This window comes from Rhinolophus hipposideros, assembly GCF_964194185.1.
Source record: "Rhinolophus hipposideros genome assembly, chromosome: 22".
Taxonomy (NCBI): domain Eukaryota; kingdom Metazoa; phylum Chordata; class Mammalia; order Chiroptera; family Rhinolophidae; genus Rhinolophus; species Rhinolophus hipposideros.
This window is the reverse complement of record NC_138068.1, coordinates 40213544-40236952: the sequence shown is the minus strand read 5'-3', so window position 1 is coordinate 40236952 and position 23409 is coordinate 40213544. Positions and strand designations below refer to the sequence as shown.

The following is a 23409-nucleotide window of genomic DNA, read 5'->3' as shown; positions in this document are numbered from 1 at the left end:
CCCTTACCCCACCCATCACCCACCCCCCACCCCCTTACCCTCTGGTAACCACTAAATTACTGTCTGTGTCTATGAGTTTTTGTTTCTCATTTGTTTGTCTTGTTCTTTTGTTGTTTTTGGTTTATATACCACATATCAGTGAAATCATAGGGTTCTCTGCTTTTTCTGTCTGACTTATTTCACTTAGCATTATACTCTCAAGATCCATCCATGTTGTCACAAATGGTCCTACATCATCTTTCCTTAACGCCGAATAGTATTCCATTGTGTATACGCTATGCTACTATCTTTGAAGGTGGAGGCAGGGGCTACATGCCAAGGAATGCAAGTGGCTTCTAGAAGCTGGCAAAGTCAAGGGAACGGATTTTCCCCTAGAGCCTCCAGAATGAATAGGGCCCAGCTTGCACCTAGAGCTATCTTAGCACAGTAAGACCTGTTTGGGGGTATCTGACATCCAGAATGAAAAGATAATAAATTTGTGTTGTTTTAAACCACTAAGTTTGTGATAATTTGTTACAGCAGCAATAAAAATCTAACACAATGACCTGGCTTCTAGCATTTGGAAACATGACAGGAGGAGAGATGCCTCCATTTGAAATGCAAAATTGTACTTATTCATCTATTCTCTGTGTTTCCCCATTACATAGTCTCATACATGCAGGCTGAACCTGAATTTGGAGCTGTTTCTGTTCACTCTCTCCAGAGAACAGTCATCTGATCACTTCACTTAGGGAATAGATGACGAGCTAAGTGCCATCTGCAGGGAATCCAGTGTCCCTGACACTCCATAGCAGTCTGTCAGATACCGTGTTTCAGCCCGGTCCTTGCCCCACTTTCTACAGAAGCTTCAGGTCCTCGGCCTACTGTGGACAAGAAGTCACACAATTTCCACTAGTCCCTCCTTCATAACGGCTCCTGAGTTTCACCTTTCTCAGCTGTGCTAAGCCAGTGTAAACTCTGACATCAATTTTCTTCACTCTAAATATTTTAAAGTGCTCATCTTCCAACATCTCCTCTCCCAGTCTCACTGTCTTTGTAAATTTGTGCCTTTTTATTCCTTTACTGTCATTTCAGTAGTTTTTTTTCCAGAAGGGAGAGGATATAAACATGGGAGATCAATCTACCTTGTTGGCCCAGATGCCCTTTAGGGTTCCAGTACTTCTAATGCAGTGGGAACCATCGCCCCTCCACATCCTTGTTTGGGTTCCTGAAGGAATGGCTACCCTCTTAGAAATATCAGAGAGAAAACTGCTCATCTCTGCTGCATGCCTGGCCCTCTCCTCCCCGGGCACAAGGAGTGAGTGCCTTACGGTGGGTTTCCCCAGAGCAAACTCTGAGCTGAGTTTATTTGGGAAGTGATGCCAGGAAATTCTGTGACAGGAGTGGGGAAGTTAGACAAGGAAGGACACCAATGCAGAGTGTTTAATGAGTGAGTTACCACCATGGACTCACTCCCGCCGAGATCTCAGGGAGACCATGGAGAACCCACCTAAGAGGCAAAGGAGGTGGCATACTGATTCTCCAGCTGCCTTCAGTTATTGACTGATGGCTGCTCCCAAAAGCACTGGAGAAAAGCTGCACTGGAGAAAGACCAGGCACTTGAAGTCCTCCTCCTCAGGATGCTGAGGAATGAGCAGTGCCAGAATGATATGGATGGGGTCCCACAGCACATGCTAAAGTGGAATTCCCAGAATGGACCATGTGCTGGCCTCGCTCACTCTCTCTGCAGCAGCACACCCTGCTCCGGGGTGAGGCCTGCCTATAACCAGGTGTGTACACTTAATCCATTTGTGTTTCGGGTCCAAGCTTTGCTCTCCAGTTTAGATTTAAAGTGTATAACAAAGTGGTATTTTTATCCCTGGCTGACTTCTGTGAAGACTGCTTCTTAATTGGTCCGAATTTGGAGAGGAGAGGAGTGTGATAATCCGGCCCTCTCTCAGAATTTTAGTATCTGGGATTAGTGTTCAGTGAATTTGTCCCTGCTCCGTGGAGATGACTCAGCCTCCTATTCCACATTCCCCCCTCAAGGGTCTCTAGACTTTCCAGCTGACTCATGCTGACCTACCAACAAGAGGCACTTGGGAATCCACTGAAAGTTCAGAATGTGTTCAATCAGTGGGGGTGGGGAGGTGAGAATGTCTGATGGTGTCAATCTCCCATGGAAAACCTTTATAGCCTTCCTCTGCTCCTTAGGAAAAGTTCAAAATCCTGAGCAGAGCCCTGCCAACCTCTATCTGAATCTTTAGGTTTCTAGCAGGAAATAGATCCAATGGAGTGGGCAAAGCAGGTTTAACAAAGGACCACATGTGAAGGTGTGGGCAGAGTGAAGGGAAACCAACAAAGATGAGGACGTGACCAGGGATAGCAACTGGAGGAAGATGAGACCAGTCATGGGAGGGAGTAGGTACTGGACCCCGGGAAGCAGATGAGGGACATAAAATACATACAGGTGTATATAGGAGCAAATGTATGTACATATGATACATATAGTTGCAGAAAACTCTTACAAATGTTTTGCCCCTCAGGAATATTTTCTCTCTGGACAATGGGAGGAAGAGGAAAAACTCTATTTCCTGAAATTGTTGCAAATAATTGATGTGGAAAGGGTAACTTCTAGGTCCAAGCTGTGCATGGGATAAAGAATAAAGGATTAATCACAGTAAAGAGTTCTGTGGAGGAAGGTTCTGAGGCAGGGTCCGAGGAAGGTTGTGTGGAGCAGGCCCTAAAGAGGTGGCAGATGAGAGGCAGGGAGGCCTGGAGAAGGAAAGGGCACACAGACTTAGGTGCCGAGCCATGACTTGCATAGGGGCCAATCAGACAGCACGAAAAGCCCTACCTCCATTTCACTAGTATTTCCACTTTGGACTATGGATGAAAGTTCCTCAATTGCAGCTTCTTCTGCAGTTTTTCCCTGCAAATGACAATGGCAAGACATGAGAATCAACACCCACAGTGGCTCAAAGCTCAAGTTCTGGAGCACGCTACCTGGACTCAGATCCTGGCGCCACTTACTGGCTGTGTGGCAGTGGGAACATTATGGGACCTCGGTTTCTTCATCTGTAAAAAGGGGCTAAAAGCACCACCTATCTCATAAAGTTGTTATATGGATAAAATAAGGATAGACGGATGGCTAGATAGACAGACACACAGGTAGGTAGATGTGTAACAGTGCTGGCACCTCCTAATTCTCTGTAGATGCTAGTAATAAGAACTAACATAAAATACTTTTATTGTTTTGCATAACTTGAAAGCTGCACTAGGTTTTTATAACTGCTTTATTGAGGAATAACTGACATGCAGTAGGTTGCATATAAAGTCTATCTTTTAAAAAGTTTTGACCTATGCATGCACTCATAAAAAAAATTTCCACAATAAAAATAATGAATATACACATCACTCTCAAATGCTTCCATGTTTCTAGGCCCCTCCCTCCCACCCCGTGCCACTATGCAACCACAGGCAAACAATGATCTGCTTTTTGTCACTATAGATCGAGTACATGAGGAGCCTATACCTGGATCTTCTGTTCTATCCCATTAATCTTATTTGTTGACTTTGACATCATTACCACCTGTCTTAACTAAAAGAACTTTATAATAAGTCTTGAAACCAGTAGTATTAATCCTATAACTTTGTTCTTTTTCCAAAGTTGTTTTGGCTACTCTCGGCCCTTTTCATTTCCGTATGAATTTTGGAATCAGTTTTTCAATTTCTTTAAAAATTTCTCCTGAAATTTTGATTGCATTAATCAATTTGGGAAGAATTAACATTTTTGGCAATATTGAGTCTTCAAAAGCATGAACATGGGAAATCAAGATAGCTCTCCATTTATTTAGGTTTTATTTCATTCTCTCAGAAATATTTTGTAGTTTTTAATGTATGTAGGTCTTGGGCATCTTTTGTCAGATTTATCTCTAAGTATTTTGTATATTTGTACTATTGTAAATAATATTTATTTCAATTTCTGATTGTTCATTGCTATTATATGGAGATAAAATTGAACTTTGCATATTAATTTTGTATGTATTTAGCAATTTGCCAAAGTACTTATTAGTTCTACAAGCTGTTTTGTAGATTCTAGATAATTATGTTATCTTCAAATAATAGAGAATTTTAATTCTTCCTTTCCAATCTGGATGCTTTTTATTTCTTTTCTTGTCTTGCACTGGCTTGAACCTCCAGTATAATTTTGAATAGAGGTGGTAAGAGCAGACATTCTTGTCTTGTTCCTGACCTTGGTGGAAAAGCATCACGTCTTTTACCATTACATATGACGTTAGCTATAGGTTTTTCAAAAATAGCCACTATCAAATTGAAGTTCTCTTCTGTTCCTAAGTTTCTGAGTGTTTTTATGAGGAATAAATGTTGAATTTTCAGATGCCTTTCTTGCATTTATGAGATAAATATATAAGTGTTGTTCTTCAGTTTGTTAATATGGTGAATTATATTATTTTCATATGTTAAACCAATCTTTCATTCCCAGAATAAACCCTCCTTAGTCATGATGTATAATCATTTTTCTATAATTATTCAATTTATTAAAAATCTTATTAGAAATTTTCCATTGACATTCATGAAAGGTATTGATCTGTAGTTTTATTTTCTTGTAATGTCTTTTGTTGTGAGAGAACATACTTTAAATGATTTGATCCCTTTTAAAGTTACTGAGACTTATTTTGTAACCCAGAATATGGTCTAGTCCACTTTGGTAAATGTTCCATGTGCATGAAAAGGAACGCGTATTCTGCTATTGTTGAGTAGAATGTTCTATAAGTGTACATTATTAAAGTTGGTCAATAGTGTTCTTAAATTTATGTCCTTATTGGTTTTCTGTCTACTTGTTCAATTATTAAGAGAGGGATACTGAAATCTCCAAATATAGGTATTTGTCTTTGCAGTTCTATCAATTTTTGTTTCATGTGTTTTGGAGTTCTGCTATTAAATGCATAAATATTTAGGACTGTTATGTCCTCTTGATCTCTGTTATCCTTAGTAATATTCCCTGTCCTGAAATCCATTTTGTATGAAATGAATAAAGCTACTCTAGCTTTCCTTTGATTAGGGTTAACATGTTGTATCTTTTTGCATCTTTTAATTGGAACCTATTGTATCTCTATATTTAAAGTGCATTTTTGTAATCCACATATAACTGAGTCTTGCTTTTTTTATCCAACCTATAGCTGCTTTATATTTTCTTTCATTGGGATATTTAGACCATTTACGTAAATGTAATCACTGATGTGGTCAGGTTTAAGTCTATCATTGTGCTATTTGTTTTCTATTTGTTCCATCTGTTATTGATTCCTTTTCCTCTCCTTTTGCCTTCTTTTGGATTAATCATATGTTTTTATGATTCTACTTTATCTTTTCTGTAGGCTTATTAGATACAACTATCTGAAGTTGATTTGTAACTTTAGTTTTTTTTTTAAGACTTTATAGTATGCATCTTTAACTGATTATAGTCTATCTTCAGGTGATATTATACCACTTCAGGTATAACACAAGAACTTTAAAATAGAATACTTATGTTTCTCCTCTGTTGGTCTTTGTGCTATTCTTGTCACACATTTTATTTTTACATATGACATAAGCCCCATACTATGTTGTTTTTATTTCAGCAGTCAATTACCTTTTAAAGAGATATAAATAATAAGAACAATTTCAGCAGTCAATTATCTTTTAAAGAGATATAAATAATAAGAACAAAATCTTATACATTTACCCATTTATTACCATTTCTAGTGCTCTTCATTCCTTTGTATAGATCCAGATTTCCATCTGGTATCGTTTTCCTTCTGGCTGAAGGACTTCCTTTAACATTTCTCATAGTATGGGTCTGCTGGTAATATATTCTTCCACTTTTTGTGTATAGGCAAAATTCTATTTTACCTTTATTTTTGAAAGATATTCACTAGGTACAAAATTCTAAGTTGATAGTTTATTTTCTTCCAATTCTTTAAAGATGTGACTCCACTATCTTCTTGCTTACATTGTTTCTAACAAGAAATCTGCTGCCATCCTTATCTTTGTTCCTTTCTTCCCAACTTGTCTTTTATTCCCTCTGGTTGCTTTTAAGAAAAATCCTTTTAAGATTTTTCTCTTCATCACTGGTTTTCCACTATTTGATTGCGATTGTCTTTGGTATATTTTTCTTCATGTTTCTTGTGCTTGCTGTTTGTTGAGTTTGTGTCTGTGGGTTGATTGTTTTCATAAAATTCAGAATTTCTTTTAGTCATTATTTCTTCATATACATTTTTTTTTGTTCCAATGTCTCTCTCCCCATTTTTATGGACTCAAATTACAAACATATTAAGTACCTGAAGTTAACCCACAGCTCACTAACACATTGATCTTTTAAAAAAAATTCCCATTTGTTTCAAGTTCACTATGTCTTTCCTGCAATATCTAATCTGTGGTTAAACTTTCTATCGTATTTTTCATCTCATGAATTGTAGTTTTTATCTCTGGAAGTTTTATTTGGGGTATTTTTATATCTTATCTGTCTCTCCTTAATATATTATAACTATAACTTATATAGTTATAACTGTTTTAATGTTCTTGTCCACTAACATCTTCTTCAGACCTGGGTTGGCGTCAATTGATTGAGTTATTTTCACTTTATACATCGTATGTTCCCAGTTTTTTGAATGCCTGGCAATTTTTTATTAGACTCCAAACATGTGATTTAACCTTTTTGGTTGATGGATAATTTTGTATTCCTACAAATATTCTTAAACTTTGTTCCAGGACTCAGTTAAGGTCGTTGGATGCAGTTTGATCCTTTTGGCTCTTGCTCTAAAAAATTGTTAGACAGTACTGGAGCAGTGATCCATCTAGAGCTAATTATTCCCTACTACTGATGTCACACTCTTCTGCATATGCTCCCAATTCCTGTGAGTCATAAGGTTCTCCAGTCTGGCTGATGGGATCAGGCACTCTTCCCAGCCTTGTATGAGCACTGGGCACTGTTAGTGCTAATACTTTTGGGAGGTTCTTTCCTCTCCCTGACCTTCAGTATTTTTCCCACATGCATGAGCTGATCAGTACTCAGCTGAATACTCAAGAGTAACCCTTTGCTGGTTCTTAACATCTCTCTCTCTCTCTCTCTGTGCAGCTTTCTCCTCTCTGGTACTCTGCCTTGCAAACCTTAGTGGCTTTAGTCTCCATGGACTTACAGATCTGTCTTCTCAACTCAGGAAAACCACTGGGGTCCTACTTGTTTCTCCTGCCCTGTGCTATGGCCTGGAACTCTCTCAAGGCAGTAGACCATGGCAATCAGAGGACTTACCTGGATTGTTTCTCATCTGTCAGGCATCACTCTCCTTTGTTACCTGACAAGCGTGTCTTAAAAACTGTTATTTTATATATTTTGGCCCCTTTTAGTTATTTCAGGCAGGACAATAAATACAGTTTCTGTTATTCCATCTTTTCCAAAGCAGAAGTCCTTTGCACAATTTGTTTTTATTATTAATTCCATTAATCAGTTTCATTTCCCTCAATCTAATCCATGCCATACAACCTTCTTTTAAAAGTTCAGGTGTCCCTCATTCCCTTCTTCTGAGATGTTTCCCATTCTCCTTTCCACATACTGAATTAGGGGGCTTTTCTCTCCTCCAACATGCCACCACCTGTTGAAGGCCGAGGCTGTGTTTTGGTCTTGTGGGCACTCTTAGCACCTAAGAGAGTGTCTGACCATTGTGAGCACCAACCTCCATGCAGAGACTAAATCAGCACTTGGAATACAACACCCAACTATCTGGAGGTTGGGTCCTTTTGTGATTTGTGGGGTAAGAATGCATTTTCCATATAGACAACGTGAAAATCCAGAAGATGAGCCAGGTGGCCTCGTGCTAAGGAAAATGTTCTCCCTCCCGCGTCTGCTCCCCAAGATTTTCTTTTTGCATGAGTCGATGGGCAAATGTTGTTTTGTCCAAGGATGAAAGGAAAAATAAAAGAGTTGAGGGCTGAAGTCCAGGAAGCAATGGCACTGTACCTGCCTCCCCATCTTGAGCTCAGGGATGGGTTCTAGGCCCAGCTGGATGGAAGAGTCAGGAAGACCAGAAGGAGAAGGAGCTGTGTAGTGAAACACGCCTTGGGATTCTGGCCACACAGAGTGCTAATGTAGGACCAGGCTGACAACTTTAGCCAAAAAGTAAGCCTGGCTAACTGTGGCCTCCTTTGGTATAGGTTTCCCCTTCTTTAGGTAAGGGCGGCAGGAGTAGCACAGGCAGAGCTCTGTTAGGGTCACCTTGGTAGCAGAAGGGTATGGGTGAGTGGGGCCCCTGCTGAGACCAAGCAAGGACAGTGGAGCCAAGAGCTGTGGTGGGTGTTTCTGTAGTTTGCAGGGTCCAATCAGACAGAAAGGAAAACGATGCATCATTTAAGTATGTGGATAGTGTATAAATCTCTTTAGAAAGTCTGGATTTTTAAACTGGCTTTAAATGAGCAGTTGTATCTGTCTCAGACTCCTGAAATCAGGTAATGAGTGAGAAGGAAGGTAGAGAAGGAATGAAATTCCATTCTGAACTGTATTCTTGAAGATAACAGTGAGGCTCTAATTTGTCTGTTACAAACACGCAGCCTCTCTTTCCTCCGGGCCTGCTCTCTCCCCAACCTTAGTGCTAAGTAAGACATTAGAACTTCTCAACAATGACCCCTGCACCAGGACTGCCCCTGCCCCTGACCACACAAGCATTCCCCAGGACTACCCAATGCCCCAGGCATGAGTGAATGACCATTACCTGGTTGTTTTCACTTCCCCTGGCCTCTGGTGAGACAGGTTCCGGTGGCTCTTTGACTATTTTCTGGGAGTCCTGGCTGCTACTCCTGAGCTCAGCATCTTTGAGACAGAGAACGGCATAAGGACAGAAATCAGATGATAAAATCTGCAGAGCCACAGGCAATTGGAGACAGCATAGTAATGTGTTTCTAAGCTGCAGCATATCTGAAGAGTTACATTGCAGAGGGCAGCAGCATGAGATGGGAAGAACAGGGTCTTCCCAGCTCACCCCAATTCTCACCTCAATGTGCCCTCATCCACATGATGGAGATAAAATGCCAGCGATAGGCCTGAGCCTTGCCTGGCACCCAGGAGGCCCTCAACCTCTGCCAGTTACTAAACTACAAGATCCTTTCATAAGAACCCCCTTTGAAGTTTCCAAACAACTGATTATCAACTTTCTAGATGCCAGACTTTGAAACTATTTTAAGACAGAATGTGGGAAAGACCACAATTAGCTATGTCAGTGCTATCTGAATGTTAATGATTAGCAGAAGGGCTACTTTCCTTTTCAAAATACTGTGAACTTGCAGTTTGACAGTGGCCACTATTTTCACTTTTCTACTTTCTAAGCAAGAAGAACTGGAGCTGAGCATTATTGTCTTTAATATGTCCTGGAAAATCAATAATCATGGTAGTGTTCATGTATTTAATCTTCACTAAAAATTACAGTAGTAAAATTTTTCCCACTTGGTCTATAAAGCTCTTTTCCCCCTTTGTCCTTCTCTTTCTCCTCCCTTTTTTCTTTTTCCCTGTTCTCTTTTTTCCTGCCTGCCTCTCTTTCTGTCAGTCTTTCTCTTCCCCACATTTCCCCTTTCCTCTTCTCCCCCCCCCACTCTATCCTACTCTCTCTCTCTCTCTCTACCTCTCTCTCTCTCTGTGTCTCTCTCTCTCTCTCCTTTTTCTCCCTCTCTCCCCACCCCTTTCTCCTCCTCTCTGGCTCACCCAGTGCCTGCTCTGTTGGGGGATTCTCAGCCATGACATCTGCTTACAGCCTTTGGGCCTTAGCTCAGAGAAGCCCTGGGACACTCTGTCCAGCGGATGCCCCTCTTTGGAGTGCTGCCACAGATATAAGAGGGACGGTGGCCCTGCTGGAGGTTCCAGAGACACTGCTGCCAGCATGGGCCGGCTGCTCTGTCTTTCCGTTTTAACCTTTTTAACTGCCATAGCAGATACTGCAGAGCGAGGGGCAGCCTACCTCCTTTCTTTTTCCTCCTCTCCCACTGTGTTTCAGCACCTGCCAGGGCACTGCCCTGCAGATAGCTCTCAACCCCAAACATTACTCAGGTATGCTTGCTTCTGGCAAAGATATAGGTGAATAAGATAAAATGGAATTCTAAGGGAAAAATCAGGGAGGTGTAAGGGGCACATACAAGGAGGTACAAAATGTTGAAGGTACAATGAGAGAGAATCGGATGTCAGCATAAGGAGTAGTTCTTTTGGAGACAAAAATGTCATGAGAGAGAAGTAATGGACTTAGAATCCCTCTTCTGAAGAAAAATGCTTTGAGGAGAATAAAATGTATCATGTCTCTGTTTTCTGAATATGTCTTGCTCCCTGCAAAACTTTCCAGATAGTTCACACGGGGTTTCCAGCCGTCTCATAATGACAAGAGCAGCATGCTTTTTAGGTTAATTTACTTTCTTATTGGGATATAACATGCATATGGCAAAGTGCATGGAATTCCGTATGTATCTATGCCCATATAACAAACACCCAAATGAAATCCAGTGCCCAAAAGCTTCCATTCATCCCCCTGTCCAGCTAATATACGTCTTAGCTACTCTTCTGACTTCTACTATCATTTACTTACTTTGCTCAGCAGCAAACTTTTTGAATACACACACATACACACACACACACCCTGGGGGTGCCAAAAATGTATATATATTTTAAGAGACATATACACATTTAAGATATGTTTTTGGCACCGTTTATATACAAGGCCGGACAATTAAGTTCACGAACTTGTTACAATGATGTTGCTAACCTTTTTTTTTTATATCAGAGCAATGATTCATTATGAATTTGTACCAGCTGGACAAACAGTTAACCAAATTTCCTATTTGGAAGTGCTGAAAAGGCTGCGTGAAAAAGTTAGACGAAAACAACCTGAACTTTTCACCAACAATTCATGGCTCTTGCATCACGACAATGCACCAGCTCACACAGCACTGTCTGTGAGGGAGTTTTTAGCCAGTAAACAAATAACTGTATTGGAACATCCTCCCTACTCACCTGATCTGGCCCCCAATGACTTCTTTCTTTACTCGAAGATAAAGGAAATATTGAAAAGAAGACATTTTGATGACATTCAGGACATCAAGCATAATACAATGACAGCTCAGATGGCCATTCCAGAAAGAGTTTCAAAATTGCTTTGAAGGGTGCTCTAGGCACTGGTGTCAGTGCATAGCTTTCCAAAAGGAGTACTTAGAAGGTGACCGTAGCGATATTCAGGTATGCAGCATTTTTTCTAGGATTAGTTTGCAAACTTAATTGTTACATGGGGTGTGTGTGTGTGTGTGTGTGCGTGTGTGTGTGTATCAATAACTCTTTATTCTTAAGCTGCACCTTACTTTAAAAAAAAAGATAATCTTTTCCTATTTTAAGTTTTAAATTTGAAGAACTACTAAAAACACAGCTAAAAGAAAACTGGACCTTCATTGTATATATATTTCTTTTATAATTAGGATAAAATTACTAAAAAGTCAAAAAGAATGGATTAGATTTTCAATGCACTTAAAATCCGGGTGACTTCACTGCTTGACAGTCTAATGTTCATGGGACAATTACCAACTACAACAACTAATTGTCTTGGCTAAAGTGTCACAGGGGGTTACAGCTTATTAAGCAGCTGCCACGCTCCTCCCCAGAGATGGCTGCATTTCAGAACTGGGTGAGGTGATGCTCTCTCTCTCTCTCTTTCCCGTGTCTCTGCGGTTTTGTGAGGTTTAATTAGTTAATGTTCATAATGTGCCCTGGGATCCTCAAATGTGAGGTACTATCCCAGGAAAAAATTGAGAAGTGGTATAATATAGTTCACAACTAAAAACACGATCGAGACTGCAAATTTAATTGTTATTTTATTGCTTATACCACCTACCTAGCTTAGAGGTCATGAACCAGTGCTTTTTTCTAGTGAGAGTGATGGCAAAATTTGCTAGAATTTCTAAGTGAGACAGTTTATCTGAAGTGGGTTTACCATGAAACTAATAAAGTTGGAGGTTCAGGCCCCCCCAGTACAGCTTGCCCTTGTATGGACCTCTCCCAACGCACAGCTACTATTGCATTTATAATTTTGCATTCTTTTTCTTAAAGAGGGCTCCCAACTTGTATAGACTTTAGGCTCCACAAGACTTTGGTATGCTCTGCTCTTTACAAATAGGAATAATACATAGGGAAAGTAAAATAATATATTTTAAAGACATTAGGAAAAAATAATAGTATACAACCTGGCATTTGTAACATTTATTTGAAATATCAACCAAAAACCCAACAAGATTTTTTGTGAAATGAAATACACTGATTATAAAAGAGTAAATATGGAGAAATAGTAGACAACAAAATTTAAGATATAAGAAAAAAAAGTAGGCCAAACTTCCTAATGAATATTAAGACACATTATTAAGGCATATTATTAAAACAGTTTTATTGGAGTAGGAATAGAACAGAATGGAATCCAGAAAAGAGCCAGACAATTATGAAATGTTGATACACGTTAAATGTGGCATTTTGAATTGGTGGCGAAAGAATAAGCTATACAACAAAGAGTGCTGCCTAATCATATGACAAAATATTAATTTGATCCCCTATTTCACACAATAGACAAAAATAATCTGCAGATATGTTAACAGCCTAAAAAATTTTTTTTGAATAGTTTGAAATTACTACAAAAGAAGAATATCTCTACGATCTTGGTGGTGGAAAATTCCTTCCTTAAAAATGCAAAAGGCAGAAGTCATAAAAGAAAAATATTGACATATTTGACCACATCAAAATCTAAGAGTTCTGATAAAGTATCACTAAAAAGTATTTTTTTAAAAGAGTAGATACACAGAGAAAATAATTGCTACACATATAATATCCCAACAATTGAATTCCAGTTAAAAAGAAACAACCCAATAAGGCAAAGAGCATGAATGGACAGGAAACGTAAATGACCAATAAACACACAAAAGTGTTTAATCTTAGTGATACTCAGAGAAATAAAATTGAAACAATGATATCTCCTTTTATATCTATCATACTAGCAAAAGTTAAAAATGCTGTTAACATGGAGGATTAGAGAACTAGGAAAAGCTCTGAAGGTTGCTGATATGGCCACATTTGATGGCAACATGAGTATTTCCAAGGCCAGCAGAAACAATTCTGGGAATATAGCCTGTGAAAACTCTTGCAAGGGGCCCAAAGAGACATGTACCAGGGTGTTTATTGCAACGCTCTTTGCAATCACAACGTTACGGAAATAACTTAAATGTTTATCTAAGGACAAATGTAGCACATTCCATACAGTATATACTCCCCAGAAGGTAAAATAAGTGTCTTGGACCTGTGCATATCAACATTATTAAATATCAAAGATTTGAATTTCAAAACGTCACATACCCAAGAGACACCATTTATACAGAAAACACTGCCATAAAATAGTAGTATCTTTTTTACAAATACATAGACTTCACATAAAAGCATAAAAAAGAGATCTGGATGGATACATACTAACATCATAACAATGGCTATTCCTGAGGAGAAGGAGGAGAAACAGGCTTGGATGTTGATCAAAGGGAACTCAACTTTAATTGCATTATCCCAAGTTTTTAAAGGAGGGCAGTTTCATGTATTACTGATGCACTTAAGATTAAAAAAGAATGTCTAATGATAAAAGTAAATTTTTATCTTCGAAACAGTCTTTTTGTTTAGCATTATATTATGGATGATTTCAGAAAAGACTGAGAAATGAATTTAAGCTACTCAGTTTTAAGAAGAGGAAAGATTAGAGGTTCAAATTAAATCATTCTTTCAACTCAAGTTCAATGGAGAATAAATGAGTTGTAGGCACTCAATTAGGTACCAGAACTAAATAATGAATAAAATGTTGTCCTTCCTACTCTAAGAGGTTCACAACTGATCAGGGTTTACAGGCACAGACAAACACACACACACACACACACACACACACACACACACACACCCTAACTAGCACACTGAGTGTTCATTTATTTATTTATTCATTCATTCATTTAAAATTTATACTTCACACCTACCATCTGGAATACAATATATTTCTAGGTGTTGGGGATTCAGCAAGGAACAAGACCAATTTGCACTGCCCGAAGTAAGTAAACGAGAAAATACTAAGTTATGATAGATGGCATGTAGAAAATAAGCTCTTGGGATCTTCTTTAGGTTGAGTGGTTAGAGAAGGATAAGAAATAGCATCAAAATAAAAGAGAATGGAAACAATAAGCACAAATGACTCTTTGAAGGAGTTTTGCTAAAGAGTGAAGATGTCCTTATTTCTTCACGTTTTCCTTCCTTGGATTGCCTCTGGCCCTTTCTTTGTGTTAGTTTCCTGTGGCAGCTGTAACAAATTACTATTCAGTTGACTTAAAACAACAGAAATGTGTTCTCTCACAGTTCTGGAGTGCAGAAATCCAAATTCAGTATGCTGGGCAGAAATGAAAGTGTCAGCAGGGCCATGCCCCCTCTGGAGGCTCTAGGAGAGAATCGATTCCTGCCTCTTCAAGCTTATGGTAGTTTATGGTGGATACCAGCATTCTTTGCCATATGGCCACATCACTCCAATCTCTGCCTCTGTGGTCACATGGCTTCCTCCTCTTTTGTCTCTCTTTCTCTCTGTCTCTGTCTCTCTGTCTCTGTCTCTCTCTCTGTCTCTCTGTCTTTCTCTCTCTCTGTCTCTCTGCCTCTCTCTCTCTCTCTCTCTCTCTCTCTCTCTCTCTCTCTCTCTCTCTCTCTCTCTCTCGTAAGACACTTGTGATGGCATTTAGGGCCCCTCAAATAATCTAGGATATTCTCCTTATCTCAAGATCCTTAATCACACCTACAGAGACTCTTTTTCTAAAACTAAGGTAATATTTTCAGGATCCAGGGATTAGGATGTAGACATTTTTTGGTAGGTTATGTTTCAGTCTACCTCAGTAGGCACATATTGCTGACTGAGTGCTATGTATCCATCCAAATGCTTACTAGGAAGGTCAAACTCAATTTGTCCAAATCAGAAATCATGGTATCTCCATCAAATAATTCATTCACTGCTATTCCAATCTTGCAAAATGGTTCCACTATCAAATCAATTTCTGAAGTCCTCCTTGATATTTCCCCCTTCTGCAACCTTTCTTTTCCATATGCAGTAAAACATCAAATTCCATCAATTCTCCAAAATATCTCTCAGATTCATCCATAACCACTGCTCTGGTTCAGTTGCTCCTCATCTTCTTCCTGCACATTCTATTAGCCTTTGTAAAGTCTTCCTGCAAACTGGAAATTGACCATGTATCCCTTTCTAATTAAAGATTCCTAGTGGTTCATCATCAGGTATGTTGTAATTAAATAAAATCTAAACTCTTTCACAAGATATGCAAGACTTTGATTGCCTTGCCTCAGTCTCCTGTCCTGCTTCATGTGCTGTTACTCCCTCACTTCATGCTCCAGCAACAGTAAACTTGTATTTTCCCCTAAAAGCCGTGATCTCTAATACCTCCCTATTTTGCACATTTTGTTCCCTCTGCCAAGAAAATCTTTCTGCTTACTTACCTAGAAAGCTCAAATTTGTTTTTGAACTTTTGAATCAAAATTTTTCTTTTCTGTGAAGTCTATGTTGATGCTCTCAAAATGACTTAGGTTTTATTCTGCTACGGTCCCACCACAAAGTTTTTATTCTCCAAAATAATCCTCTTATTGTAAATTCATTTGTCTTGCATGTTTATCCTGCCATTAGACAGTACTAGACTCACCATACACTAGACTAAGCTCCTAAACCTATGGGATATACTCAGTATTTACTGAATGACCAAAAGAACAGCAAAAGGCTGATAATCAAGTCCACAATGATACAAAGAAAAACACTAGGAAGGCTGCACGAAAGGAAGACTAGGGGCTTTTTTCAAGGAAACTCTCCCCACCTGGACTGCAGTGCAGACTCCAAGCCATAAAGTATGAAAAACTTGAGCTTAGTGCACTGATAATTCCCAGATCACTGTCTTGAGAGGAGGCCATCGGTTTTAGCCTCCTCCAGTCTAAATTGGAGTCTGTACGTCTTTATAACAGGAGAAAGGAGGCCATGACAAAAATTATTGTGTTTTTTTTGTGAACATGGGTTACAATCATGATGCTGATTTTTCACCCTCCCTGTATTTAAGCCCTTTGTCATATAGTATCCTCTCACTCTGATTATGGGCTCAACCATGTGACCTGGTTTACATTAGTGACATGAGTTAGTTCAAAGCCTAAACTTCTAAAGTGTGTGTTTCCATTCAATTTCAATGGAAACTTGTGTGTTTCCATTCAATTTCTTGCACCTCTTCCATCACCAGGAGAACATGCCCAATCTAGCCTGCTAAAGGAAAGAAGCACATGAAGCTGAGCAAAGGCCAGCCTAGACGAGCCAATAGACAATCAACCCCAAAACCTATGAGAAGACCCAGCCAACATCAGCAGAGCTACCCAGCTGACCCCAACTGCATGAGCAAAACATGTTAACTGTGGTATGCCACTGTAGTTGTTAGCAGCATTATTGTGGTGATGGATTTTTGAACCGGTCACAAAATATAATAGAGAGAATAGGCCACATCCTGAAGCTACTTCTTTGAAAATGCTAATTAAATTGACTAGTGAGATTAAGAAAGAAAGACAAATAAATAACACCAGGAATGAAACATGAGGAACATATATAAAGTAAGATGGTAGATATAAATCCATAAGAACATTAAATATAAACAGACTAAAGAATTAGAAAACAGGGCAGCCGGATAGCTCCTTTGGTTAGACCATGAGCTCCTAACAACAGGGTTGCTGGTTCGATTCCCACATAGGCCAGTGAGCTGTGCCCTCTACAACTAGATTGAAGACAACGAGCTGCTGCTGAGCTTCCGGAGGGACGGCCAATGGCTCAGTTGGTCAGAGCACAAGCTATCAACAACAAGGTTGCTGGTTCAATTCCCTCATGGAATTGCAGGCTATGCCCCCTGCAACTAAAGATTGAAAACAGCGACTGGACTTAGAGCTGAGCTGCGCCCTCCACAACTAGATTGAAGGACAACTACTTGGAGCTGATGGGCCCTGGAGAAACTCATTGTCCCCCAATATTCCCCAATAAAATTTATAAAAATTAAAAAAAGAATTAAAAAAAAGGTTGTCACACTAGATTAAAAACAAGGACATCATTTAGAATCAAAGGACAGATAAAGAATTTCCCAGACAAGAAAAAGCTAAAGAAGTTTATGACCACCAAACCAGTATGACAAGAAATATTAAAGGGACTTCTGTAAGTAGATAATAAAAGATAAAAAATATGAATGAGAAAATATAGGAAAGAAAAAAATTCTCACTGACACAGGTGAGACACTTAGTAAATCAGTGGATCAACTAACTATAAGCTAGTATAAAGTTTAAAAGACAAAAGTAGAAAAATCATATGTAATGACGACAAATTATGGGATATGCACAAATACACAAGAAGTAAAAAATAATGACAAGGGCCACGTGGCAGAGAACCACAACTGCACGTAGACCTGAGGGTGGCTTTCAGCCAGCAGAGAGCCACCAGGAAGTGAATTTTGCCAACACCCTGAATGAGCTTGGAAGCTGATTCTTTCCCAGTCAAACCTCCAGATAAAAAATCAGTCTGGCCGATAACTTGACTGCAATCTTGTGCAACAGCAGATAATCCAGCTACACCATGCCCAGACTCATGACTCATGGCAACTGTGAAGTAATAAATGTGTATGTTGTTTTGAAAAAATAATAATAATAAAACATAAATGTGGAGAGGATAAGTAAAAATCATAGTGATTTTGAATGTGTTTGAACTTAGGCAACCATCATTTAAAAATATACTGCTATAAACATAAATTAGTATAGATGAAGCACATCGTAACCACAAGCCAAAATCTATAAGAGATATACAAGAAATAAAGAGAAAGGAATCCAAATATAACACTATAGAAAGTCATCAACATACAAAAGAGCAAGAAAATAAGAAAGGAACAGACAAGAACTAAAGAAACAATCAGAGAACAATAAAATGACAATAACTACATACCTATCAATAATTACTTTAAATGTAAATGGACTAACTGCTTGAATCAAAAGGCATAAGGTTACTGGATGGATAAAAAAAACCCCACAAAAAAACAAGAACCTTACATATGCTACCTATAAGAGACGCACTTTAGACTGAAAGACACACAGACTGAAAAATAAAGGGATGGAAAAAGTATTTCACACAAATGGAAATGAAAAAAAAAAGATGGGGTAGCAATACTTACATCAGACAAAACAGACTTTTAAAAGAGGGCTGTAACAAAAGACAAAGAAAGGCATTTCATAATGATAAAGGGATCAACCCAACAAGGGGATATAACTCTCATAAATATCTATGCACCCAAGGTAGGAGCACTTCAATATATAAAGCAATATTGACAGACATAAGACAGAGATTGGCAGTTAAATACAGTCATAGTAGGGGATGTTAACATCCATTGACAAAATCGATAGATCATTCAGACAGAAAATCAACAAGGAAACAATGGCCTTAAATGATATTAGACCAAATGGACTTAATATTTTTAGGATATTTCACCAAAAAGCAGCAGAATATACATTCTTTTCAAGTGCACTTGAAACATTTGCCAAGATAAACCACACATTAGGCTAAAAAACAAGTCTCAACAAATTTAAGAAAGAAATCATATCAAGTATCTACTCTAATCACAAGGTTATGAAACTAGAAATCAGTTACCAGAAAAATACTGAAAAACACACAAACACAATGAGGCTAAATAACATGTTACTTACAATGAATAAGTTAACAATGAAATCAAGGAGGAAATGAAAAGATACCTTGAGAGAAATGCAACTGTAACAATGACCCAAAATCTAAGGGACACAGCTAAAGGAGTTCTAAGAGGGTAATTCATAACAATACTAGCCTACCTCAAGAAACAAGAAAAATATCAAATAAACAATCTACCTTATACCTATAGGAACTAGAGAAAGAAAAACAAACAAAGCCGAAAGTGAGAAGAAGGAAGGAAATAAAGATCAGAATGGAAATAAATAGAGGGTAAAAATAAGAAAAAAAAATACAAAAGATCAATGAAACTAAAAGCTGATTCTTTTAAAGGTAAATAAAATTGATAAACTTTTATCCAGACTCATCAAGAAAAAAAGAACTTCCAAATAAATAAAATCAGAAATGAAATGGAGAAGTGCAACCAACACCACACAAATATAAAATATTGTAAGGAAATACTATGAACAATCAACCATATGCCAACAGATTGAACAATCTGAAAGAAATGGATAAATTCCAAGAAACATACAATCTTCCAAGGCTGAATCAGGAAGAAATAAAATATGTGAACAGACTGATAACTACTAACAAAATAGAATCAGTAATAAAAAAAAAAATCTCCCAACAAAAAAAGCCCTGGACCAGATGGATTCATAGGTGAACTTTACCAAGCATTCAAAGAAGAATTAATATCTATCCTTCTCAAACTATTCCAAAAAATTGAAGAGGAGGGAAGACTCCTCAACTCATTTTATTAGGCAAGCATTTCCCTAATACCAAAACCAGCAAAAGACACTACAAAAAAAGAAAATTACATGCCAATGTCCCTGATGAACACAGAGGTAAAAAAAATCCTTAACAAAATATTAGCAAACCAAATTCAGCAATACTATAAAAAGTTCACATACCATAATAAAGTGGGATTTACTCCTGGGATGCAAGGCTGGCTCAACATCCACAAATCAATTAACATGATACAAAACTAAACAAAATGAAGAATAAAAATCATATGACCATATCAATAGATGCAGAAAAAGTGACAAAATCCAACATCCATTTATGAAAAAAACCCTCAATGAAGTAGGAACAGAGGGACAATTCCTCAACATAATGAAGGCCATATATGAAAAAACACACAATTAATATCACACTCAATAATGAAAACCTGAAAGCATTTTCTCTAAGACCAAGAGCAAGACTTTTACAGACTTTCACCACTTTTATAGAACACAGTATTGGACGTCCTACCCATAGCAATCAGACAAGAAAAAGAAATAAAATCTAAATTGGAAAGGAAGAAGTAAAAGTCTCATTATTTGCAGGTGATAAGATATATAGAGAGAGACCCCTAAAGAATCCACCAAAACAATGATTAGAAAAAATAAATAAATTCAGTAAAGAAGCAGGATACAAAATTAATATTCAGAACTCATTGCATTTTTAGACACCAATAATGAACCATCACAAAAAGGAATCACAAAAAAAATCCCATTTACAATTACATCAAAAATAATAAAATACCGAGAAATAAATTTAAGCAAGGAGGTAAATCACCTATACTCAGGAAACTATAAGACACTGAAGAAAGAAAGTGAAAGAGATACCAATAGATGGGAGGATACACCATGCTCATGGGTAGGAAGAATTAATATTTAGTTAAAATGCTCATGCTACCCAAAGCAAGCTATAGATTCAATGGAATCCCTATGTAAAGACCAATGGTATTTTTCACAGAATTGGAACAATTAATCCTAAAATTTATATGGAACCATAAAAGACCCTGCATATCCAAAACAATCTTGAGAAAGAAGAACAAAATTGTAGGTATCACACTAACTGATATCAAATTATACTACAAGTCCATAGTAATTAAAACAGCATGGTATTGGTATAAAAACAGACACATAGATCAATGGAAAAGACTAGAGAGTCCAGAAATAAACCCATGCCTATAAAGTCATTTAATCTATGACAAAGGAAGCAAGGATATACAATGGGGTTAAGACAGTCTATTCAATAAATGGGGCTGGGAAAACTGGAAAGACACATGCAAAAAAAAACTGAATCTGGACCATCATCTTGCTCCATATAAAAGAATAAACTCAAAATGGTTTAAAGATTTAAATGTAAGACCCAAAACCCATAAAACTCCTAGAAGAAAACATAGACAGTAAACTATCTGACATAGCTCTTATTAATGTTCTTTTGGATGTCTCATCGAGCAAGGGAAACGAAAGAAAAAATAAGCACATGGGACTACATCAAACTTAAGAGTTTTTGCACAGTGAAGGAAACCATCAACAAAATGAAAAGACAATCTACTGATTGGGAGAATAATATATGCCAATGATACATCCCCAAAAGGGTTAATATCCAAAAAATGTAAGGAAACCTTACAACTTAACATACACACACACAACAATAAAAACAACCAGATTAAAAAATGGGCAGATACTTAAATAGACATTTGTCCCAAGAGTAGATATAGATGGCAACAGACCATGTGTATGGAAAGATGCTCACCATCACTAATCATCATAAAGATGAAAATAAGAACCACAATGAGATATCACCTCACACCTGTCAGCATGGTTGTCACCAACAAGACAAATAATAACAAGTGTTGGTGAGGATGTGGAGAAAAGGGAATCCTTGTGCACTGTTGGTGGTATTATAAGTTGGTGTGGCCACCATGGAAAACAGTATGAAGATTGCTCAAAAAATAAAAACAAAGAACTATCATATGATTCCATTTCAGGGTATTTATTCAGAAAAAAATGAAAACACTACTTCAAAAAGATACAGGTACCGTATGTTCATTGCAGCATTATTTACAATAGTCAAGATATGGAAGCAACGTAAGCATCCAGCAATAGATAAATGTATAAGAAAGTTGTTGTACATATATACAATGGAATATTACTTACCCAATGACCCTGAGGGTCAGTCCTTGCCATTGACATGCCAAGAGCAATCAAGGCTCAACTACAACAGGAGTGCACACACAACCCACACAAGGAACACACCTTGAGCATCTGGCTCAGGTGACCAAGGCTACTGTGCCACTGGGCCCTAGAGGATACCTACTACATAAGGCCACTCTACCAAGATTGGGAGATAGAGCAACTCTACCTAATACAGGAAAACAAACACAGGGACACAGCCAAAATGAGGAGACAAAGAAACATGTCCCAAATGAAAACACAGAACAAAACTCCAAAAAAAAGATCTACACAAAATGGAGACAAGCAGCCTACTGGTTATAGTGATGCTCAATGATTTCAGTGAGAACTTCAAGAAAGAGACAAAAACATAAAAATGGAGATACAAAACATAAAAAGACCCAGTCAGACAGGAAGAATGAAATAAGTGAAATAAAAAATACAGGGAGAGGTGAAAGGGGGTGGAGATGGCAATTGCTATACAACAGTCCTCCCTTTCAAAACACCCTGTACACGAAGAACAGCTAAGAGACTCGTGGAAGGATTACTTGAAGGTGCGCAAATTGGGCGAACAGGGGAAGAGGAAAGGGAGCGGAGTGGAGACGCGGCCCGCATCTGTGACTGTGGGGACGTGGACCGCATCTGCGGTGGTGGAAACGAGGCTGGCACCCGCAGCTGCCAAGATGCAGGGGATCCCAGGACTAAACAGAAAACACAAAAGCCAAAAGGTGGGCTCTTTCCCTGTGTCTCACAGCTGATCTCTCCCGCGGAGGGGGTAACTAGGTGGGCCCAGGGTCAGACAAAGGACACAAACTCCATACCTGGGCACCTCCCCCCCTCTTCCAATCCTACCCCCACCTTTCCAGAGACTTAAACTGGCCCCTGAACTAAGAAGCAGTGTCAGATTACAGAGCAGCCTTAGTGCTCAGGCTCTGGGAAGACTGGCAGAAAGCTCTGACCCAGGGAAAAGGCTGGGAAGAGTGTGATTTTTGCTGGGCTAGGAGAGAAGAGACTCCTCCACCCCCAGCCACCACCTTTTCTGGCCTGCAGAAAGAGTGTGACACTGCTGGGCTGGGAGAGAGAAGACCCCTCCACCCCCAGCCCCCACCCTATCTGGCCTACCTAGGACAGGGCAAGTACAACTGCAGAGGCACTCCCAGAGATCACAGTTAGCGGCAGACGCAGCTCCCAGCTTTCAACAGGTCAGAAATCTCCCGCCCACTACACACACACACACACACACACACATACACACAGAAGTGCCCTAAGACTCAGGAGAACTGGGCACAAGGCTGGTGGTGCTATTCTCAGTGTGCATATGTGCAGGCAAGGGCAGAAACTGCACTGACTTTGTAAAAACTACCATCCAGAACCCGCAGCCCCATGCATCTAAATCTGAAGACCCAAAGTCAATCTGGGCACCAAGTGACCAGCTCTGCCTGCAAAATAGGCAGGGGACTCTTTGGTACAGCAGAGGACAACCTGGAGATTACTTGGTGGGCTTAAGCCAAGACTGCTGCTGCTTTTTGTTTTGCTTTGTTTTGTTTTCTTTTGTCTTTATATCTTTGATATCTTTGCCTATGTTGAGTGTGGATTGTCGGTTGTTTTTACATGTGAATGTATTTGATTTATTCTTTGTTGTTGTTGTTGTTGTG

General features: G+C 38.7%; 1 protein-coding gene across 2 annotated transcripts in view; it reads right to left on the bottom strand.

Annotated features, from left to right (window-relative positions):
• CFAP61 (cilia and flagella associated protein 61) overlaps positions 1-23409 on the bottom strand; it is a 325115-nt gene that overhangs the window by 214378 nt on the left and 87328 nt on the right. For both annotated transcript variants that reach the window (XM_081034409.1, XM_081034410.1), the window contains exons 9-10: positions 8742-8839; positions 2837-2911 (exon numbers count right to left, since the gene is read on the bottom strand). In XM_081034409.1, coding sequence (XP_080890535.1) covers positions 2837-2911; positions 8742-8839 — 173 coding nt within the window. The remainder of the gene's footprint in view (positions 1-2836; positions 2912-8741; positions 8840-23409) is intronic.